Source organism: Scyliorhinus canicula, chromosome 8 (genome assembly GCF_902713615.1).
Source record: "Scyliorhinus canicula chromosome 8, sScyCan1.1, whole genome shotgun sequence".
In the NCBI taxonomy this organism is placed as follows: Eukaryota; Metazoa; Chordata; class Chondrichthyes; order Carcharhiniformes; family Scyliorhinidae; genus Scyliorhinus; species Scyliorhinus canicula.
In genome coordinates this window covers 187,354,236-187,376,700 of record NC_052153.1, presented here as the reverse complement: position 1 = coordinate 187,376,700, position 22,465 = coordinate 187,354,236, and the positions used below count along the sequence as shown (strand labels likewise).

At 49.1% G+C, this 22,465-nt stretch overlaps 1 protein-coding gene across 1 annotated transcript in view; it reads left to right on the top strand.

The window, feature by feature from the left end:
- The window catches only part of dok7b (docking protein 7b), a 98,508-nt gene that overhangs the window by 54,737 nt on the left and 21,306 nt on the right, over positions 1–22,465 (top strand). Inside the window, exons 9-10 of the mRNA XM_038805847.1 lie at positions 19,011–19,105; positions 20,440–20,509. Of these exons, the coding sequence (XP_038661775.1) occupies positions 19,011–19,105; positions 20,440–20,509 (165 nt within the window). The remainder of the gene's footprint in view (positions 1–19,010; positions 19,106–20,439; positions 20,510–22,465) is intronic.

Sequence of the window (22,465 nt, the reverse complement as noted above, 5' to 3'; positions counted from 1 at the left end):
TGATTAAACAGAGTAACCTAATCCGATACATTTACTTACGATCTTGTTTTCTCACCTGGTGTTGAAAGTTGGCTGCACACGCCAGGACTTTTAAATAGATCAAAACGAATTTGATACAGATTTTGGGGTCATTTGACAAACAACACGGTGGCACAGTGGTTAGCACTGCTGTCTCCCAGCCTCCAGGGACCCGGCTTCAATTCTGGCCTTGGGTGACTATGTGGCGTTTGCACGTTCTCCCCGTGTGTGCGTGGGTTTCCTCCGGGTGCTCCGGTTTCCTCCCACAGTTGAAAGATGTGCAGGTTAGGTGGATTGGCCATGCTAAACTGCCCCTTCATGTCTAAAAGGTTAGGTGAGGTTACTGGGTTACGGGGATGGGATGGAGGCGTGGGCTTAAGTAGGGTGCTCTTTCCAAGGACTGGTGCAGATCCGATGGGCCGAATGGCCTCCATCTGCACTGTAAATTCTATGATTCTGCATGTGATGGGGTGGGGGGGTGCAGATACATCACCATCTCTTAATATGGTGGATATAGCTATCCCCGCCCTCCGACTCACCTCACACCATGGCCCATTGAGTTCATTGAGTGATGGGCTGAGTCTGTACAGACCAGCACAGCCCATTGACAAGAACTTGAGGAAATGGAGCAGCACGGTAGCACAGTGGTTAACACAGTTGCTTCACGGCTCCAGGTTCTATGAAATCTATGAGAAGGACCTACTTGAGGCCTGCTCCACGTTTCAGTGAGATCATGGATACCTCACTCCACTTTCTTGCCCTGGCCTCATAGCCCTTGATTCTCTCAGTGTCCATAAACCTCTCCTTCTCAGTCTTCGGTATAATTCTTGGCTGAACAGTCACAGCTCCCCCCGGGGTCGAATTTAGAAAATTGCGAAGGTTTCTGAGTGAAGAAATTTCCCACTCATCTCAGTGGTAAAGTGTTGATCTCTTACCCTTTGACTATGACCCCCTGGGCCTAGACTCACCTGCCGGGGAAAACAGCCCTTCAGCAGCGACCCTGTCAAACCCTCTCAGAGTTCTCTGCACTTCTGTGCACTACAACGGGGCCTCACGGTAGCATGGTGGTTAGCATCAATGCTTCACAGCTCCAGGGTCCCAGGTTCGATTCCCGGCTGGGTCACTGTCTGTGTGGAGTCTGCACGTCCTCCCCGTGTGTGCGTGGGTTTCCTCCGGGTGCTCCGGTTTCCTCCCACAGTCCAAAGATGTGCGGGTTAGGTGGATTGGCCATGCTAAATTGCCCGTAGTGTAAGGTTAATGGGGGGATTGTTGGGATAAGGGTTACGTGGGTTTAAGTAGGGTGATCATTGCTCGGCACAACATCGAGGGCCGAAGGGCCTGTTCTGTGCTGTACTGTTCTAAATCTAAATCTAAATGAGACCAGCTCCCTGGGGAACGTAGGCTCAATCTCTCCTCCGTTAAAACAGCCCTCTCGTCCCAGGACTCAATCGCACAAATATTTGTCGCACTCTCTCCGAGCTTGGGTAAGGCGACCAAAACTGTACCCAGTGCACCACGTACAGTCTCACCAAGGCCCGATACAATTGCAGCAAGGCTTCCTCACTCTTCTGCTCGAACATTCTGTTCCGTTTGGATACCCTACGCATTCTAGATTAGGGAAGGGGAATCAGTTGGAGGGTTCTTGCAGCAAATCACTGTTAACAATCTCTTCCTTGAAGTGAGAATTAATGGATACTAGATACTAGGGGCTGGGTTAGCTCACTGGGCTAAATCGCTGGCTTTTAAAGCAGACCAAGCAGGCCAGCAGCACGGTTCGATTCCCGTACCAGCCTCGCCGGAATGTGGCTTTTCACAGTAACTTCATTGAAGCCTACTCGTGACAATAAGCGATTTTCATTCATTTTCATTTCAAGGCATGATGTAACTAGGTTGTCCCATCAAACAGCCCCATGACACCCGTCCTGTAAGGTTCGGCTGTGATGTCTCAAAGCATATTTTGCTTTTTATTCATTCATGGGATTTTGTGTTGCTGGCAAGGCTGGTATTTATTGTCCATCTCTAATTTCCGTTGAGAATGTGAGCTAGCTTGAACAATTGCAGTCCGTGTGGGCGAAGGTACTCCCCCAATGCTGAGAGTTCGGAAGTTCAAGAATTTTTGACCCAGCAACTATAATATATTTCCAATGCATGACGGCGTGTGACCTGGAGGGGAGCTTTGAGGCAACTTTTCTTCCCCACCAGACGGCCGCCTTTGCTAAGTGGTAGAGGTTCCCGATTTAGGGGGTTCTGTCGAATGGATCTTTGGTGAATCATTGCAGCACGGGACACGCTGCAGGCATAATGGAGAGGAGTGGGTCTTTGAGGTGGTGGATGCATTGTCCATGAAATGGGCTGCTTTGTTCTGGATGGTGTTGAGCATCTTGAGTGGAATAAACAGCTTCACTCATCCAGGCAAACGCAGAGAACTCTGTTGCCGTCCTGACGTCCTCCTGATGTGCCACAAGGTATAACTGGGTGCTTTGCATTTATTGACCCACATGCATTCAAGGAGATTATTGATCTAGGGGTGAAGATCATCATAATCGTTTTAACTTGCCTTTCTGTGCCCTCGGATTTCCGTTGAGTCCAGTATTCTATAAAATGTATATCTGGTTATTTATGGAGCAGGACCTGGTAGTGGAAACAAAGAGAAGGCATGTTTCAATAAGCTGTACGGGCTGACTGAGCCACTCAATGACCAATACAAGCAACTCCAAAGAGTGTCCAGGAGCACCAACCAGAATAAGGTGAAGCAACAAGGTGGGAACTGGCACAACAGTGATGGGGACATATATGGTTCATTGTGGGAGGCCAGGAACAGGCGCCTCACAGACAAGGGCACCTCTCAGCTTGGTGTAACAGGGACCAGGCAGCCTGCCACCTGTAACGATTCCAGTGCTAAGGAAAGCATCTTCAGCCGTAGCCATTCCATGGACGACAGGTTGAACACGGTCATGGAGCGCAGCTTGACGATTTGTGATGAGTCCGGAGCTCACAGCAAAAGGTTTGCAAGGGGCCAGCAGTCAGGAGCATGGCTGAGCCATGGCAACGGCCACAGAGGTGGTGGAGACAGCACTGCTCCTGCAGAGAGAGACGTGTATGAAACAATGACCACGGCACAGCATTACAAATCAGGACGCAGAGACGCGGCGAACTCAAGCCGCAGTCTTGGTCCGGTCTACGACCTTTGGAGAAAACTCTCAAACGTAAGGGGCACTTACAATGTCATCAATGACCCCAGAAAGCTGCTTGGGGCCGTGGGTAAGGTGCGGACCTTCCCGGGAACCGGGGATGCGGCCACCCGCCACCCTGTTACCCACGGGAGCAGCCCAAACACCATGGCACAGCCTTATGTGTTGATACAGGCCCCGGTTCCAGAACTCTGCGTACCAGAGGGCCGCCAGGCTGCTGGAGATCGCGGTGGGTACACAGTGAAGGAGGTAAAGGGCAGCAAGTCAAGCACCTGGTCGCCCGGGAGACAGCAAGCAGATGCTGAACTGAACAGGAAAGATTGGCAGCTTTCACCCTGGAGTAGAGGATTGAAGGAGCTCGCTGCAAACGACGACAATGGTCTGAAGGCCCAGGCGTTTGAAAGCAGGAAGTTGGATGAAGGTAAAATTGGCTACTTTTACAATTTATTGTTCCTCTTTTGTTCTGAAAAACCTCTACCCTTTTCCACAGTTATTCCCATCCAGTGTCTGTGCTTTCTTTATTCTAACCTTTACTATTCACATCAGCAACTCGATGATCTGCTTACTTCCATTCTGAACCCAGTCTCGACCAATCCCGTTACTAACCAAAGTTTTCGCTATTTCCATTTCTGACCAATCTTTCCATTCTTCCCACTAACCAGAAACTCTATTCCCAGATTCTCTGCTTTTCCCATTATGAATCAGCCTCCGCTCTCCCGGCTACTATCCGGCCTCGATAATTCCCATTCCCGATCTCCACTCTTCCCACTGCCTACTAGAATCTCCATTATTCACAATACTGACTGCTTTCCCCATCTGTTGCCATTACAACTTGCATTGATGTATTAAAATGTCTGGGATGCGTTACAGGAGCAAAGCCTGACCAGAAGGGACACTGGAGGGGCGGGAAGGAGTTTGAACGTTGTTCAGAGGGAGCCAAGTTGGAGGGGAGGGAGGGAGGGGATTGTGTGCTGACAAAGTCATCAGTATTGATGCGAAGGAAACAGGAATGTTCGAAGAGGCAGTATTGAAACCACAAACTCCGGAGGGTTTATAGAGGTTGGAGCAGTTGCATAGAGAGAGAGGGAAGGGGGGACTGAAGCCTTTTAAACACAAGGTGAAGAATCTTAAATTTGAGATGTTGAGGAACCCACTCCCTATTTGTGTCTCCATTGATCCTCACTACCTGCTGGTGTCTCCTCTCACTCCACTACCTGCTGGTGTCTCCTCTCCACTACCTGCTGGTGTCTCCTCTCACTCCACTACCTGCTGGTGTCTCCTCTCACTCCACTACCTGCTGGTGTCTCCTCTCACTCCACTACCTGCTGGTGCCTCCTCTCACTCCACTACCTGCTGGTGTCTCCTCTCACTCCACTACCTGCTGGTGTCTCCTCTCACTCCACTACTTGCTGGTGTCTCCTCTCACTCCATTTCCTGCTGGTGTCTCCTCTCACTCCACTACCTGCTGGTGTCTCCTCTCACTCCATTTCCTGCTGGTGTCTCCTCTCACTCCACTACCTGCTGGTGTCTCGTCTCACTCCACTACCTGCTGGTCTCTCCTCTCACTCCATTTCCTACTGGTGTCTCCTCTCACTCCATTTCCTGCTGGTGTCTCCTCTCACTCCACTTCCTGCTGGTGTCTCCTCTCACTCCATTTCCTGCTGGTGTCTCCTCTCACTCCACTACCTGCTGGTGTCTCCTCTCACTCCCCTACCTGCTGGTGTCTCCTCTCACTCCACTACCTGCTGGTCTCTCACTCCTCTACCTGCTGGTGTCTCCTCTCACTCCTCTACCTGCTGGTGTCTCCTCTCACTCCACTACCTGCTGGTGTCTCCTCTCACTCCACTACCTGCTGGTGTCTCCTTTCACTCCACTACCTGCTGGTCTCTCACTCCACTACCAGCTGGTGTCTCCTCTCACTCCACTACCTGCTGGTCTCCCACTCCACTACCTGCTGGTGTCTCCTCTCACTCCACTACCTGCTGGTCTCTCACTCCACTACCTGCTGGTGTCTCCTCTCCATTTCCTGCTGGTGTCTACTCTCACTCCACTACCTGCTGGTCTCTCACTCCACTACCTGCTGGTGCCTCCTCTCACTTCAATTCCTGCTGGTGTCTCCTCTCACTCCACTACCTGCTGGTGTCTCCTCTCACTCCACTACCTGCTGGTGTCTCCTCTCACTCCACTACCTGCTGGTGCCTCCTCTCACTTCAATTCCTGCTGGTGTCTCCTCTCACTCCACTACTTGCTGGTGTCTCCTCTCACCCCACTACCTGCTGGTGTCTCCTCTCACTCCACTACCTGTTGGTCTCGCTCCACTACCTGCTGGTCCCTCCTCTCGCTCCACTACCCGCTGGTCCCTCCTCTCACTCCACTACCTGCTGGTCCTCCTCTCACTCCATTTCCTGCTGGTGTCTCCTCTGACTCCACTACCTGCTGGTGTCTCCTCTCCACTACCTGCTGGTGTCTCCTCTCACTCCACTACCTGCTGGTGTCTCCTCTCACTCCATTTCCTGCTGGTCCCTCCTCTCACTCCATTTCCTGCTGGTGTCTCCTCTCACTCCACTACCTGCTGGTGTCTCCTCTCACTCCATTTCCTGCTGGTCCCTCCTCTCACTCCACTACCTGCTGGTCTCTCATTCCACGACCTGCTGGTGTCTACTTTCATCCAGTACCTGCTGGTCCCTCCTCTCACTCCCCTACCTGCTGGTGTCCCCTTTCACTCCATTTCCTGTTGGTGTCTCCTCTCACTCCATTTCCTGCTGGTGCCTCCTCTCACTCCACTACCTGCTGGTGTCTCCTCTCACTCCACTACCTGCTGGTGTCTCCTCTCACTCCACTACCTGCTGGTGTCTCCTCTCACTCCCCTACCTGCTGGTGTCCCCTTTCACTCCATTTCCTGTTGGTGTCTCCTCTCACTCCATTTCCTGCTGGTGCCTCCTCTCACTCCACTACCTGCTGGTGTCTCCTCTCACTCCACTACCTGCTGGTGTCTCCTCTCACTCCACTACCTGCTGGTGTCTCCTCTCACTCCTCTACCTGCTGGTGTCTCCTCTCACTCCACTACCTGCTGGTGTCTCACTCCACTACCTGTTGGTGTCTCCTTTCACTCCATTTCCTGTTGGTGTCTCCTCTCACTCCATTTCCTGCTGGTGCCTCCTCTGACTCCACTACCTGCTGGTGTCTCCTCTCACTCCACTACCTGCTGGTGTCTCCTCTCACTCCACTACCTGCTGGTGTCTCCTCTCACTCAACTACCTGCTGGTCCCTCACTCCACTACCTGCTGGTGTCTCCTCTCACTCCACTACCTGCTGGTATCTCCTCTCACTCCACTACCTGCTGGTGTCTCCTCTCACTCCACTACCTGCTGGTGTCTCCTCTCACTCCACTACCTGCTGGTGTCTCCTCTCACCCCACTACCTGCTGGTCTCTCACTCCGCTACCTGCTGGTCTTGCACTTCGCTACCTGCTGTTGTCCATTCACCCCCATCACCTGCTTGTACCTCCGCTGTCCTCATTTTTGTCTAGGTTTCCTACCTCTCCTGTACCTTATGAATGATCCACTCTGACATAAACTTGTTGCCTGGTTTCTGTGTTGTTGATAATTATCCTCTTTGTCTCAACAATAAAGAGAATCTCCCAACACGTGTCTCTCGTGTCTGTATTTTCCTTCTGCGTTTCTATTTCAAATACTCTCTTCTGCATGTTTATTTGCTGTCATCCCCTTTAATTTTAATCCTATCCAATCTGTTTGGCATGCATTTGGCTTTTGGATTGATGATTGATCTCCGTGGAACCTTCAATATTAATTTTACTCACATAATGTTTCCTGTCAGTATTCCACCCTCCCCAGCTTCTCTTCTTGACTCCCTGTTGGGGTACAGTGACAGGGCCGCGAACCAGTTAAGTTGTTGATACCTCGTCCAAACAACCGTTCAGCATCTCTGAGTCTTGACTGAAAATATTGACAGGTTACTTGATAGCAGGCAGGAAAGGGATGTGGGAACAAGGTCTGCCAGGTGGGATTAGAATTACTTGCTGCCGTGAAGGGATTGTTGACCTGGGCTGGATGGGCTGAATGGACTGTTTGTGCATGGTAACCTTTGTCCGTTATTTTATATCTTTATAGCCAAATCCAATCACCGCTCTTATGCGTTAAACGTCCCATGTACAGGTCCAACAGGAGTCATCAGATTATGATCAGGAACGGTGATTGACCATCCCCCCCATCAACTCCATTCTTACGAAGGTCGAGCACAGAGCCCATTGGGGCGACACGGTGGCACAGTGGTTAGCATTGCTGCCTCACAGCTCCAGGGTCTCGGGTTCAATTCTGGCCTCGGTTGACTGTCTGTGGAGTTTGCACTTTCTCCTCATTTCTTCCTCCGGGTGCTCCAGTTTCCTCCCACAGTCCAAAGATGTGCAGGTTAGGTAGATTGGCCATGATAAATTGCTCCTTAGTGTCCAATAGGTTTAGTTGGGGTTACGGGGATAGAGTGGAGACGTGGGCTTAAGTAGGGTGCTCTTTCCAAGAGCCGGTGCATACATGATGGGCCGAATGGCCTCCTTCTGCACTGTAAATTCTATGCTGTTAAACGTGCATTGAATGATGATTCTGTGCCCAGTGCACAGTTCTGGTCTCTTTATTCCGTAAAGGATGTAGACGCACTGGAGAAGGTGCAAAGCAGATTTACAAAGCTGATAGCAGAAGAGGGATTATGTCCATCAGGAAAAAATAAATAACAGGGGTCCTCTATTCTCCAGAGTGGAGAAGGTTGAGAGGCGACACAAGGAATAAGAGAATGAGAAGGCCACTCAGCCCCTTGATCCCGTTCCGTGGGCTGTACTCTCCGATGACTTTGAGATTGGACTCTCATGTCGGCCTGAAGTGAAGTGATAGTCTTTAAAAGTATGAAGGGTTTTTGATCGGTTTGAGGCAGAGATGATTGTGGGAGATCCCAAACCTGGGAATCCATAAGTAGAAGGTGCTCACTATTCTTCGATAGGGGAGACTGTGGGTTTGAGAAGTCCTGTTGATGAAGTGTTAGCTGTCCCCTATTACCCGGGGGCGGGGCAGACTTGCCGAAGCCATTTCAGGTGGTATTGAAGAGACAAGCACAGAGTGTGGCACTACAGGGGAGGAGGTGGTGAAATGGTATTGGAACTGGACTAGTAATCCAGAGACCTAGGGTAATGCTCTCGAGACCCGAGTTTGAATCCCACCACAGCACATGGTCATGAAACCATGGTTGAGTGTTAGATAAACCTACCTGGTTCGCTAATATCCTTCAGAGAAGGAAATCTGCTGTCCTTACGTGTGACTCCAGACCCACAGCAATGTGGTTGACTCTCACGCACCCTCTGAAATGGCCTAGCAAGCCATTCAGTTGTATCAAACCACTACAAAGTCAATAAAGAGGAATAAGAACGGATGGACCGTCCGGCATTGACCCAAACACTAGAAAAAAACAACAGCAAACCCAGCCCAGTCGACTCTGTAAAGTCCTCCTTACTAACATCTGGGGGCTTGTGCCAAAATTGCGAGGGCTGTTTCACAGACCAGTCCAGCAACACCCCGACTCAAGGAATCATACATTAGAGATGTCCCAGGCACCAGTATCACCATTGCTGGGTATGTCCTGGCCCATCAGCAGATGTGGTGGCACAGTGGGACGGAGTTGCCCCAAGAGTCCTCAACATCAATCCCGGACCCCAATGATGGCATCGGGTCAAACAGGGGCAGCACGGTAGCATGGCGGTTAGCATAAATGCTTCACAGCTCCAGGGTCCCAGGTTCGATTCCCGGCTGGGTCACTGTCTGTGCGGAGTCTGCACGTCCTCCCCGTGTGTGCGTGGGTTTCCTCCGGGTGCTCCGGTTTCCTCCCACAGTCCAAAGATGTGCGGGTTAGGTGGATTGGCCATGCTAAATTGCCCTTAGTGTCCTTAAGGTTAAGGTTAATGGGGGGGTTGGGTTACTGGTATAGGGTGGATACGTTGACTTGAGTAGGGTGATCATGGCTCGGCACAACATCGAGGGCCGAAGGGCCTGTTCTGTGCTGTACTGTTCTATATCTATATCTAAGGAAACCTGCTGATTGCCACATACTACCCTCTGTCAGCTGATGAATCAGTACATCATGTTGAACACCAATTGTTGGAAGCACTGTGGATGACAAGGGTGCAAAATGTACTCAGGGTGGGGGACTTCAATGTCCATCGCCAAGAGTGGCTCGGTAATACCACCTCAGACGGAGTTGGACAGGTCCTAAAGGACACAGCTGCTAGACTGGGACTGCAGCAGGTGTGAGGGAACCAACAAGAGGGAAAAACATACTTGACCTCATCCTCACCAATCTGCCGACTGCAGATGCATCTGTCTGTGACAGTATCGGCAGACATGATCACTGCACATTCCTTGAGGAGACAAAGACCTGTCTTCACATCATGTTGTGTGTGTGGCACTACCATTGTGTTAAATGGGATAGACACTAAACAAATCTGGAAACTAAGACTGGGTAACCACGAGGAGCTGTGGGCCATTAGCAGCAGCAGAATTGTACTCAGCCACAATTTGTAACCTCATGGCCTGGCATATCTCACACTCTACCATTACCACTAAGCCAGGGGATCAACTCTGGTTCAATGAGCAAAAGAACAAAGAACGAAGAAAAGTACAGCACAGCAACAAGCCCTTTGGCCCTCCAAGCCTGTGCTAACCATGCTGCCCATTGAAACTAAAATCTTCTACACTTCCGGGGTCCGTATCCCTCTATCCCCATCCTATTCATGTATTTGTCAAGATGCCGCTTAATCATCACTATCGTCCCTGTTTCCACCACCTCCTCCGGCAGCGAGTTCCAGGCACCCACTACCCTCGTGTAAAAACTTGCCTCGTACATCTCCTCTGAACCTTGCCCCCCGCACCTTAAACCTATGCCCCCTAGTAATTGACCCCTCTACCCTGGGAAAAAGCCTCTGACTATCCACTCTGTCTATGCCCTTCATAATTTTGTAGACCTCTATCAAGTCGCCCCTCAATCTTCTTCTTTCCAATGAGAACAAACCAAGTTTATTCAACCGCTCCTCATAGCTAATGCCCTCCATACCAGGCAACATCTCTTCTGCACCCTCTCTAAAGCCTCCACATCCTTCTGGTAGTGTGGCGACCAGAACTGAACACTACACTCCAAGTGTGGCCTAACTAAGGTTCCATACAGCTGCAACATGACTTGCCAATTCTTATAGTCAATGCCCCAGCCAATGAAGGCAAGCATGCCATATGCCTTCTTGACTACCTTCTCCACCTGCGCTGCCCCTTTCAGTGACCTGTGAACCTGTACAGCAAGACCTCGCTGACTGTCGATACTCTTGAGGGTTCTACCATTCACTGTATATTCCCTACCTGTATTAGACCTTCCAAAATGCATTACCTCACATTTGTCCGGATTAAACTCCATCTGCCATCTCTCTGCCCAAGTCTCCAAATGATATCAATCCTGCTGTATCCTGACAGTTCTCATCGCTATCTGCAAATCCACCAACCTTTGTGTCGTCTGCAAACTTACTAACCAGTTACATTTTCCTCCAAATCATTTATATATACTACGAACAGCAAATGTCCCAGCACTGATCCCTGCGGAACACCACTAGTCACAGCCGTCCAATTAGAAAAGCAGCCTTCCATTGCTACTCTCTGCCTTCTATGACCGAGCCAGTTCTGTATCCACCTTGCAAGCTCACCTCTGATCCCGTGTGACTTCACCTTTGTACAAGTCTGCCATGAGGGACCTTGCCAAAGGCCTTACTGAAGTCCATATAGACAACATCCACTGCCCTACCTGCATCAATCATCTTTGTGACCTCCTCGAAAAACTCTATCAAGTTAGTGAGACACGACCACCCCTTCACAAAACCATGCTGCCTCTCACTAATATGTCCATTTGCTTCCAAATGGGAGTAGATCCTGTCTCGAAGAATTCTCTCCAGTAATTTACCTACCACTGACGTAAGGCTCACCGGCCTGTAGTTCCCTGGATTATCCTTGCTACCCTTCTTAAACAAAGGAACAACATTGGCTATTCTCCAGTCCTCCGGGTCATCACCTCAAGACAGTGAGGATCCAAAGTTTTCTGTCAAGGCCTCAGCAATTTCCTCTCTATCTTCCTTCAGTATTCTGGGGTAGATCCTATCAGGCCCTGGGGACTTATCTACCGTAATATTTTTCAAGATGTCCAACACATCGTCCTTTTGGATCTCAGTGTGACCCACGCTATCTACACACCCTGCCCCAGACTCAACATCCACCAATTCCTTCTCTTTGGTGAATACTGATGCAAAGTATTCATTCCGTACCTCACCCATTTCATCTGGCTCCACATAGAGATTCCCTTGCCTATCCTTCAGTGGGACAACCCTTTCCCTGGCTACCCTCTTGCTTTTTATGTACGTGTAAAAAGCCTTGGGATTTTCCTTAACCTTATTTGCCAATGACTTTTCGTGACCCCTTTTAGCCCTCCTAACTCCTTGCTTAAGTTCCTTTCTACTTTCCTTATATTCCACACAGGCTTTGTCTGTTCCCAGCCTTCTAGCCCTGACAAATGCCTCCTTTTTCTTTTTGACGAGGCCTACAATATCTCTTGTTATCCAAGGTTCCCGAAATTTGCCGTATTTATCCTTCTTCCACACAGGAACATGCCGCTCCTGAATTCCTTTCAACTAACATTTGAAAGCCTCCCACATGTCAGATGTTGATTTGCCCTCAAACATTCGCCCCCAATCTAGGTTCTTCAGTTCCCGCCTAATATTGTTATAATTAGCCTTCCCACAATTTAGCACATTCACCCTAGGACCACTCTTATCCTTATCCACCAGCACTTTAAAACTTACCGAATTGTGGTCACTGTTCCCGAAATGCTTCCCTACTGAAACTTCTACCACCTGGCCGGACTCATTCCCCAATACCAGGTCCAGTACAGCCTTTCCCTTGTTGGTCTATCTACATAATGTGTTAGAAGCCCTCCTGGATGCTCCTTACAAACTCTGCCCCGTCCAAGCCCCCAGCACTAAATGAGTCCCAGTCAATATTGGGGAAGTTAAAGTCTCCCATCACAATAATTCTGTTGCTTTTACTCCTTTCCAAAATCTGTCTACCTATCTGTTCCTCTATCTCCCGCTGGCTGTTGGGAGGCCTGTAGGAAACCCCAACATTGTGACTGCACCCTTCTTATTCCAGATCTCTACCCTCTGAGGTGTCCTCCCGCAGCACAGCTGTGATATTCTCCCTAACCAGTAGCGCAACTCCTCCACCCCTTTTACATCCCCCTCTATCCCACCTGAAACATCTAAATCCAGGAACGTTTAGCTGCCAATCCTGTCCTTCCCTCAACCAGGTCTCTGTAATGGCAACAACATCATAGTTCCAAGTACTAATCCAAGCCCTAAATTCATCTGCCTTACCCATTATACTTCTTGCATTAAAACATATGCACTTCAGGCTACCAGTCCCGCTGTTTTCAGCAACATCTCCCTGTCTGCCCTTCCTCAGAGCCATAGTGGCCCTATTCCCTATTTCTCCCTCAATGTTTTCACCGTCTGACCTATTGCTCCGGTATCCACCCCCCTGCCATACTAGTTTAAACCCTCCCGTGTGACACTAGCAAACCTCGCGGCCAGGATATTTATGCCTCTCCAGTTGAGATGCAACCCGTCCTTCTTATACAGGTCACACCTGCCCCGGAAGAGCTCCCAGATAACTGAAACCCACCCTTCTACACCAGCTGTTTAGCCACGTGTATAGCTGCTCTATCTTCCTATTTCTAGCCTCACTGGCACATGGCACAGGGAGTAATCCCAAGATTACAACCAATGAGGTCCTGTCTTTTAACTTTCTGCCTAGCTCCCTGAACTTCTGCTGCAGGACCTCATCCCCCTTCCTGCCGATGTCGTTAGTACCAATATGGACAATGACCTCTGCCTTTTTGCCCTCCCCCTTCAGGATGCCTGCTACCCGTTCTGAGACATCTTGGACCCTGGCACTAGGGAGGCAACACACCATCCTGGAGTCTCTTTCACGTCCACAGAAGCACCTATCTCTACCCATGACTATAGAGTCCCCTATGACTATTGCTTTGACCCTCCCTGCTGAACATCAGAGCTAGCCGTGGTGCCACTGCTCTAGCTGCTGCTGTTTTCCCCTGATAGGCTATTCCCCCCAACAGTATCCAAAGGGGTATACCTGTTCGAGAGGGGGACAACCACAGGGGATTCCTGCACTGACTGCCTGCCTCTTCTGGTGGTCCTCCATCTCTCTGCCTGCACCTTGGGTGTGACCACGTCTCTATAAACTCCTATCTATGATGCTTTCTGCCACCTACATGCTCCTCAGTGCATCCAATTGCTTCTCCAACCAGTCTGTGAGGAGCTGCCATTGGTTACACTTGCTGCAGATGTAGTCGACCTGAACGCTGGAAGCGTCACAGATCTGCCACATCTCACAGTTGGAGCACTGCACTCCACTGAGTGACATTTAAGCACTAGTTAATTAATTTAAAATAAACACTTGAATTATTGGTAGATTGAGTTACAATTAACTATATAGGCCCTGGCGCTGGATGATTTTTACTGTAAAATTAAATGCTAAATACTGATCCCTGCCCTCAGGTGTAGTTACTCCACTATCTCGTTAATCAATTAAATTTTTTTGCAATATTATTTTTTTCCCCAAACTTAACAGATTCCCAATCAGGTCACAGCTTTACTGTGATGTAATTTACAGTCCTCCCCCCCCCCCCCCCCAATACAATTTGAAAAGGAAATAAGAATCACTTACCTTCCCAGGATGCTCTCTGGCTCTCTCCCTGCAGATTAACAGTTACAAGCCAGGAGAAGGGAAACAAAATGGTAGGGAAAAAGCACCGTCTCTCACTCCGCACCGAATTACCTCACTGCACCAAATTACCAAATTCCAATTCCCACTCTGGATGTGTCTCACTCCAGCTGTGTCTCCTTCACCTGCGCAAAGCTTACTGAATGCGCTTTCTGTCTGTCTTTTATACAGACCTCAGCTAACCAGGGTGACTCACACTGCTTAAGCTTCAAAGAGAAGAATACAATGTACACCCTCATGCCACTAAACAGGCCTCAGGTGACTGACAGATAACTGCCTCTCAGCAATTACGGTGGGGGCAGTTTCAGCCAATCAGACACTAAGCTACACACTGCACTTAACACTGAAATACAGCAAAATTAGACTTACCACTTACCTTTCCTGATTACCTCACTGCACCAAATTACCAAGTTCCAATTCCCTCTCTGGATGTGTCTCCTTGACCTGCATAAAGCTGAGAAGAATGCAGGAGGGCATGCCAGGAGCAACACCATGCATACTGAGGTGCCAACATGGTGAAGCTACAACACGGGACTACCTGTGTGCCAAACAACATAAGCAGCAAGTGATAGACAGAGCTAGGCAATTCCACAGCCAACAGGTCATTTCTAAGCTCTGCAGTCCTGCCACATCCAGCCGTGAATGGTGGTGGACAATTAAACAACTCACTGGAGGAGAAGGCTCCACAAATATCCCCATCCTCTATGATGGGGGAGCCCAGCACATCTGTGCAAAAGGGAAGGATGAGGCATTTGCCACAATCTTCAGCCAGAAGTGCCAAGTGGATGATCCATCCCCGTCTCCTCTAGAGGTCCACAGCATCACAGATGCCACCATTAAGCCAATTTGATTTACTCCACGTGATATCAAGAAATGGCTGAAGACACTGGATACGGCAAAGGCTATGGGCCCTGACATTATTCCAGCAATAGTACTGAAGGTTTGTCCTCCAGAACATCCTGCACCCCTAGCCAAGCTGTACCAGTAAAACTACAACGCTGGCATCTATCCGACAATGTGGGAAATTGCCCACGTATGTCCCTGTACACAGAAACAGGACAAATCCAACCCGGCCAATTACCGCTCTATCTGTCTACTCTCGATCATCAGCAAAGTGATGGAAGGAGTCATCAACAGTGCTATCAAGCGGCACTTACTCAGCAATAACCTGCTCATTGTCACTCAGTTTGGGTTCCGCCAGGGTCACTCAGCTCCTGACCTCATTACAGCCTTGGTTCAAACAAGGACAAAAGAGCTGAATGTCAGAGCTGAGGTGGGAGTGACTGCCCTTAACATCAAGGCAGCATTTGACCAAGTACAGCATCAAGAAACCCAATCAATGGGAATCAACTCTTCATTGGTTGGCGTCATACCTGGCACAAAGATGGTTAAGGTGGTTGGAGGTCAATCATCTCAGCTCCAGGACATCACTGCAGGAGTTCCTCGGGGTAGTGTCCTCATCCCTAATATCCTCATGTTCTTCAATGATCTTCCTTCCATCATAAGGTCAGAGGTGTGATATTCACTGATGACTGCACAAGTTCAGCGCCATTCATGACTCCTCAGCTAATGAAGTAGTCCATGTTCAAATGCAGCAAGTCCTGGACAAATCCAGGCTTGGGCTGATGAGTAGCAAGTAACATTTGTGCCATACAAGTGCCAAGAAATGACTATCTCCAAGAAGAGAAAATCTAAGCATTGCCCCTTGAAATTCAATGACTCTGCCAATGCTGAATCCCCCACTACCAACATCCTGGGGGTTACCATTGACCAGAAACTGAACTGGACTAGCCACATTAATACTGTGGCTACAAGAGCAGGTCAGAGGCTGGGAAACCTGCAGGGAGTAACTCACCTCCCCAAATCCTGTCCACCATCTATAAGGTAGCAGTCAGGAGTGTGATAGAATACTCTCCATTTGCCTGGATGAGTGTAGCTCCAACAACACTCAAGAAGCTCGACACCATCCAGGACAAAGCAGCCCGCTTGGTTGGCATCCCATTCACAAATATTCACTCCCTCCCCCACCGACGCACAGTAGCAGCCTTGTGTATCGTCTACAAAATGCACTGCAGGACTCACCAAGGTTCCTTAGACAGCACCATCCAAACCCACGATCGCTATTCCTTCACCAACACCCACTCAAGGGCATTTAAGATGGGCAATAAATTCTGGCCTAGCCAGCGATGGCAACATCCCATGAATGAATAAAGGACATTTCAGACAGTGTCAGAAATGTAATGTGATTGGCAAAAAGAACCGGAGGTGGCCCAAGGCACAGAGTGGTTAGGATTTGGAGTTCACTGCCTGACGGGGTTCTGGCACAGATCCAATAGTAGTTTTCAAAAGGGAATGAGATGTTACAGGGATTTGGCTGAGAACGGCCAAGCTGGACTACCTGGAGAGTCGTTCTGGGCTGTACTCGTCCATGATCTTATGAGTTGGCCTGTCATGTAGGCCTGATGTTCCCTTTTCCGATTGGCATGGACCAACCCAATGGGTTTTCATAGCAATCTGATTTATTTCCATGGTTTGCTTCTATTTCAGGCGCTTTCCCTTTGAACCAAAGGTATTTAATTCATTTCTGCAACTTTCCACAATGGGAACAGGGTGGCCGATCCTGGGGGGAGGGGGAAAGGAATAAGGGACATTTTGCCCGTGGGGTGGGGTCGAGAGGGTGGTTGCTGACGTGATCAGAAGATTGAGTGGCCCGGACAACACTCCGCTCTCCCCTACCCACCTTTGACCTGCATTGACCCCCCCCCTTCCTCCTTTGTCATCTATGGACCCTTCGAGCCTTCCCAGACCATTCCTCAGATCTATGCTGGACTCAACACCTGGACCAGATCTTCAGCATGGCACTGCTGCCTCCTCCCCCTCCCCCGCACCCCACAGACCCGACTTTGGAATTCAACGCACCTCCGCTCCCCCCACAGGATGTCAGGCCCGGGTCTGGACCAACTCTCTTCACCAGCCCCCAGGGTTGGTTACCCTGATGCCATTGTGCCAATGTGTGGCACTGAGTTCAGTTGGGAAAATGGACTAGGGTCAGAAATGGTAATGATAGTTATTAGACTGCAGCTAAATCTCACCTAGTTGGTTAACATCCTTCATGGAGGTGAAGTGTAGGTCAGGACCAGGATTTTACAGTGACATCAGGGACTCTCTTACTCGCCCCCCCCCCCCCCCCCCCCAGTGGACAGGACGGCCATCTAAATTGCTGTTTACTTAGGTGGGATCATAACACCTGACCCCGCAAGGGCGGGAGGGACCATACAAACCCAACTGTCTGCATTGTTTCATTCATCTCCCGTCAGGCTTGAGTGACTTTCAAGTGGCCAGCTGTGAAACTGACAGCATTGTCAGTAAACATCTATGATTGACAACTTTTGGACCGCATCAAAGACCTTGAGTGCTTTCCGCAGATAAAAAGAGGAAGTGAGAGCACCGGAAAGCACTTAACTGGTTAGTTTCACAGCTGACCTACTTGAAAGTCACTCAAGGGTGAAGGGAGATAATTAATACAGACAGCCGGATGCCTGTGGTAGCTGTCAATCACAGCCTAGTTAAAAGCAATTTCACAGAGAAATGAAGGAAAGGTTTGCAGATCAAACATCTGCCTGGGTTTAAACCCAGCCGACTGGATTTCCCTTTCCAGGAATTTACAGGTGCTGCTTCCTGTCTGAGGCATAAGGTGTATTGCCCAGGTGAGTGTTAAAGCAGTGATTCTTTTTCACTGCCTCTGTCAGGACTGCTCTCTAGCTTCCAGGCAGGGGTCTGTCTTTTGGGGGCGACTCCAGACAGGGGTCTGTCTTTTTGGGGGGGGGGGGGAGGGGAGGGAGGCTCCAGACAAGGGTCTCTATTATACGGGATCACTGGTGGGGATCTCTGTAATTGGGAAGGTCTCTGGTGGGCGAAGCAGGGAGGGGGTCTAATGGGGGTGGGGTGGGCAGGTCTTGCATTGTGTGGTGGGAAGGGTGGCCCTCCGATAGATTTTGACGACAACTCCCTCAAAGAATCACCCCCATTGGCCCACCGTGCGGTCCACTGCGCCAGGACCACAGTTTTTGCCTGACACTGGATTCCCCTGCCCGATTGCAAATCGCGCTTTCGGTGTCAGGAAAAGGAGAATCCAGCCCTTTGGTTCAGGATGTGTGTAGACATCTCCACATAGGATCATAGGGTGCATAGTGGAGAAGGATACATCATTGATATAGATGTTGGCTCTTTGAATAAGCTCTTCAAACAGTCCCACTCCCCCGGACTTGCGAGCCCTTCGATTCCCTCCCCTTCAGGTAATTGTCCAATTCTCTTTTGAAAGAGACCATTCGAATCTGCTTCCACCAGCCTTTCAGGCAATAAATTTTGGATGATAATGGTTTGCCGTGTTCTTAAAAAAAAAAATTCTCCTCACCTCTGGTTCTTGTGTCGATTATGTTAAATCTGTGTTATCTGGTTATAGATGCACCTGCATCTACTCATTCACTCGTCCACATTTTTGAAGATTGCTAATAAATCTCCCCTTAACCTTCCCTACTCTGAGGAGAACAATCTCCGTTTCTCTAGTCTCTCCGCATAGCTGATGATCCGTTGGGATAGATATCAAAGCGTAATGGAAAATCGTCCGATTTTCATTGGAATGGATGGAAATGGAAATTGGTGTTTTATATTGAGTCGCTGACATGCCAGTTTAATGTCAAGCTGAATGTCAACCCTTTGTCTCCGTGGCGATGAAGGTCAGTGGGAGAGGTTGGTCGTGAGTTAGCCTGAGGTCACGGTAGGTAAGGAATTGGTGTGGGGAGGAGGACAAGGTGAACACTGATAACAAAATAGATGAACCCCAATTATAAGAGCATAAGAAAAGCCTTCCTGCAAAGGCACCTCACGTACATGTGCTCATGCACTCTTACTGCAGATAAGAAGCCAAATAAAAAAGAGGAGAAGCTGAAGATGGTGGCAGGACAGATGTACGAGTTCATGGAGGCTCTCCCAACGGACAAACAGTCTGAGGTGAGACATAGAAAGAAAGAGTTTGTACCTGTCGTGGTCAAAGAATGGGACTTCTACTATTAACATAAATTGTATTAATCGTCATTCGGTAGAGCAGAAGACGAACATTGCTGAAAAGAGAGACATGTAGTCGAAGCTTTTCGTCTTGCAGTCATCAGGACAAACGCAAGAATGCCAAATTTCAAACGATCACAACAATTTATACGACAGGAGAAAAAGGGTGTTGATTGGTGATCAATGCCTTGGTGAATTGAGTTGTCAACCGATCAGCATCTTTTTCTCCTGTATCAACTGATCGGTTGGCAAGTCAATTGGCCAAGGCATTGCTAACCAAGCACGGTAGCACAGTGGTTAGCACAATTGCTTCCAGCTCCAGGGTCCCAGGTTCGATTCTGGCTTGGGTCACTGTCTGTGCGGAGTCTGCACATCCTCCCCGTGTCTGCGTGGGTTTCCTCCGGGTGCTCCGGTTTCCTCCCACAGTCCAAAGATGTGCAGGTTCGGTGGATTGGTCATGATAAATTGCCCTTAGTGTCCAAAATTGCCCTTAGTGTTGGGTGGGGTTACTGGGTTATGGGGATAAGGTGGAGGTGTGGGTTTGGAGAGGGTGCTCTTTCCAAGAGCCGGTGCAGACTCGATGGGCCAAATGGCCTCCTTCTGCACTGTAAATTCTATGAAAATCAACACCCTTTTTCTCCGTAAAGTATTGTGATCGTTTGAAATTTGGCATTCTTGCATTTGTCCTAATGAGGCCAAAGGTTTCAGGAACATGACTCGCTTTTCAGCAATGTGACTTTGTGAAGTATTTGTGGGCAAATTTTGGAATCCCAAAGTAATTTTTTTAATGCACACAGAAGTAAAACGCACTGTACCTCAGTGACAGGGAAGAGAAAAGATAAGGTCATTTTTCATTTTAAATACAGTGGACAGGATTCTCTGGTCTGCCAGCCGTGTTTTCCTGAGCGGCGCACCCTCGCCTGCTGCGGGATTGTCCGTTCCTGCCCGCTTGCCAATTGGATTTCCCATTGTGACCACCCCAGCGGCGCGGGGTGCGACGGAGAATCCCGCCGGCAGAGAATCCAGCCAGGGAGAGAATCCAGCCAGGGAGTTTTTGTGGTTAGGTGTGTAACGTCTGAAAGGGAGATGGAAGTAAACTTTGTTATAACTTTTTAAAAGGGAATTGGATAAATAGTTGAGAAGGAGAAATTTGCAGCGGCAAATTCTGGGGAAATAAGATGTTCCCGTTATTAACTTTCGGGGTAAGCGGGGAAACACCTGAACCATTGTCCATAAAGGTAACTTTCCTTGGCTAATGGCTCCTATGTTTTGACTTGCAGTTAGAGAAAGGCAGTGGATATGAATACATGGCCAGCTGTGGACAACATAAACTGCTCCTGGAGGGAGAAGGTACAATGCTTCATCAGTACATTTGATCAATTGCAGTCCACGCTGTGTATCGTGGGCAAGCCCGTGCGGACGCCCACCATTGCTGATACGGCGGGTGTAATGAGGTAACACTATCACAGTCACAAGAATGTTCCTCTGTTTACTGAGACTCTGCCCACTCGATTTCAGCTCCTCTGCGACCTGCTGATTTCTTTGAAGTCAGTGCAAACCACATGGAGGGGATTAGACAGGCTTTCAGTACATGTAATTGAACCTCAGTGCTATCAGCACTTCAGTTATACAGAGGGACTGGAAAGGCTGGGGTCGTTCTCCTTGATGCAGTGAACGTTATAGGAAGGTTTAATAGGGGCCTTGAAAATTTGAGTGGAGTAAGTGCTGTATCCAATGGATTGAGTGGCAGTGACCGGGGAAGACAGATTGAGGGGAATTGGCAAAGGGACCAGAGAGGAGCTGAGGGTTTGATATTTACTTGCTCACTGTGATCTGGAACACACTGCCTGAAAGGGGTGGTGAAAGTAGATTCAACTTCCTCCTACGCTGAACGAGGGGAACACGGTTAATTGGACGGCCCCTGCAAAGAGACAATGGGCCAAATTGCCTATTTCTGTGCTGCATAATTGATTCCGTGTGTTCCTTTTTGCTCCTGCTTGTTCTCGCATTCAGTGCACCTTAACGAGGTGAGGAATCACAAATGAATGGAGCACTTGAGGTGAAATAACTGGTAACTTTTGACATTAACAATAATGTAAGTGGCGAACTGTTATCACATTTTAGTTAAGGTGAGTAACTGGATGTTTTAAGCCTGATTATTTTTAGTGGTAGAAGTTGTACTCTGTGGGTGTAGACAGTTCGAATGCAAACTCTATTAGGCACAGTAAGAAGTCTTACAACACCAGGTTAAAGTCCAACAGGTTTGTTTCGAATTACTAGCTTTCGGAGCACAGCTCCTTCCTCAGGTGATTAGGTACATTAGAGAAAGTATGTCAAAAGATAAGAACAATACAGCACAGGGACAGGCCCTTCGACCCTATAAGCCTGTGCAGATCATGATGCCCTAACTAAAAAACACCTTTTGCCCGTACTCAGTCCGTATCCCTTTATTTCCTCCCTCTTAAATGTTGCTAATGTGCCTGCGTCCACCACACGTTCTGGCAGTGGGTTCCAGGCACCTGTCATAATATCCACTCATGTATATAATGAGATGCAGGCAGGCAGTGATTGACACACAGGATGACCAATGAACACACAACACAGAACAACCAATCACCAGACAGGACACCACCACTATAAAGCCCACAGGGCATTAAGAGTCCCGCTTTTTCAGGACCCAGCCACTGAGACAGTCAGAGTGCACAAGTTCGTGGGCACTATTGCCACGTGGTAGCTAATAAGTCTGGTCAAGCCAAAAGAGGTCATCAGTAGGATTAGTAGAGTGTCAACCCACAGCTGAACATGTGCAGCAGTTCATAGTTAAATAGAACAGTGTTGGATCATCTCCGGTGTCAGACGTTTGTTTCTAGCTTCCCTGCATCCAGTTGCAGTCGACGTCGAACCAACCTGCCTAACGCATCATGGTACCAGAGCGCTATTAATCCTGCCGAACCTACCTCGAGTGAATCTGCAACGACCAGGAAGCGGCCATCCAGCAAACTGGAAAACATCCAGCCTGCTCCGCATCTCTGGCAACATCGCCGCCAATTGGAAAATCTTCAAGCAAAAGTTCCTCCTGTATATCGAGGCCTCCGACATCGAGGCAGCATCGGATGGAAGGAAGATCGCGCTATTTCTCTCGACCGCGGGGGATCACCCCAATCCATATCTGCAACTCGCTTACATTTGCCGATGGCAAACAAAAGATGAAGTTCAAAACAGTTCTGCTAAAATTCGACAGCCACTGTGACATTGAAGTGAATGAGAGCTTTGAACGGTACATCTTCCAACAGAGGCTTCAGGGTA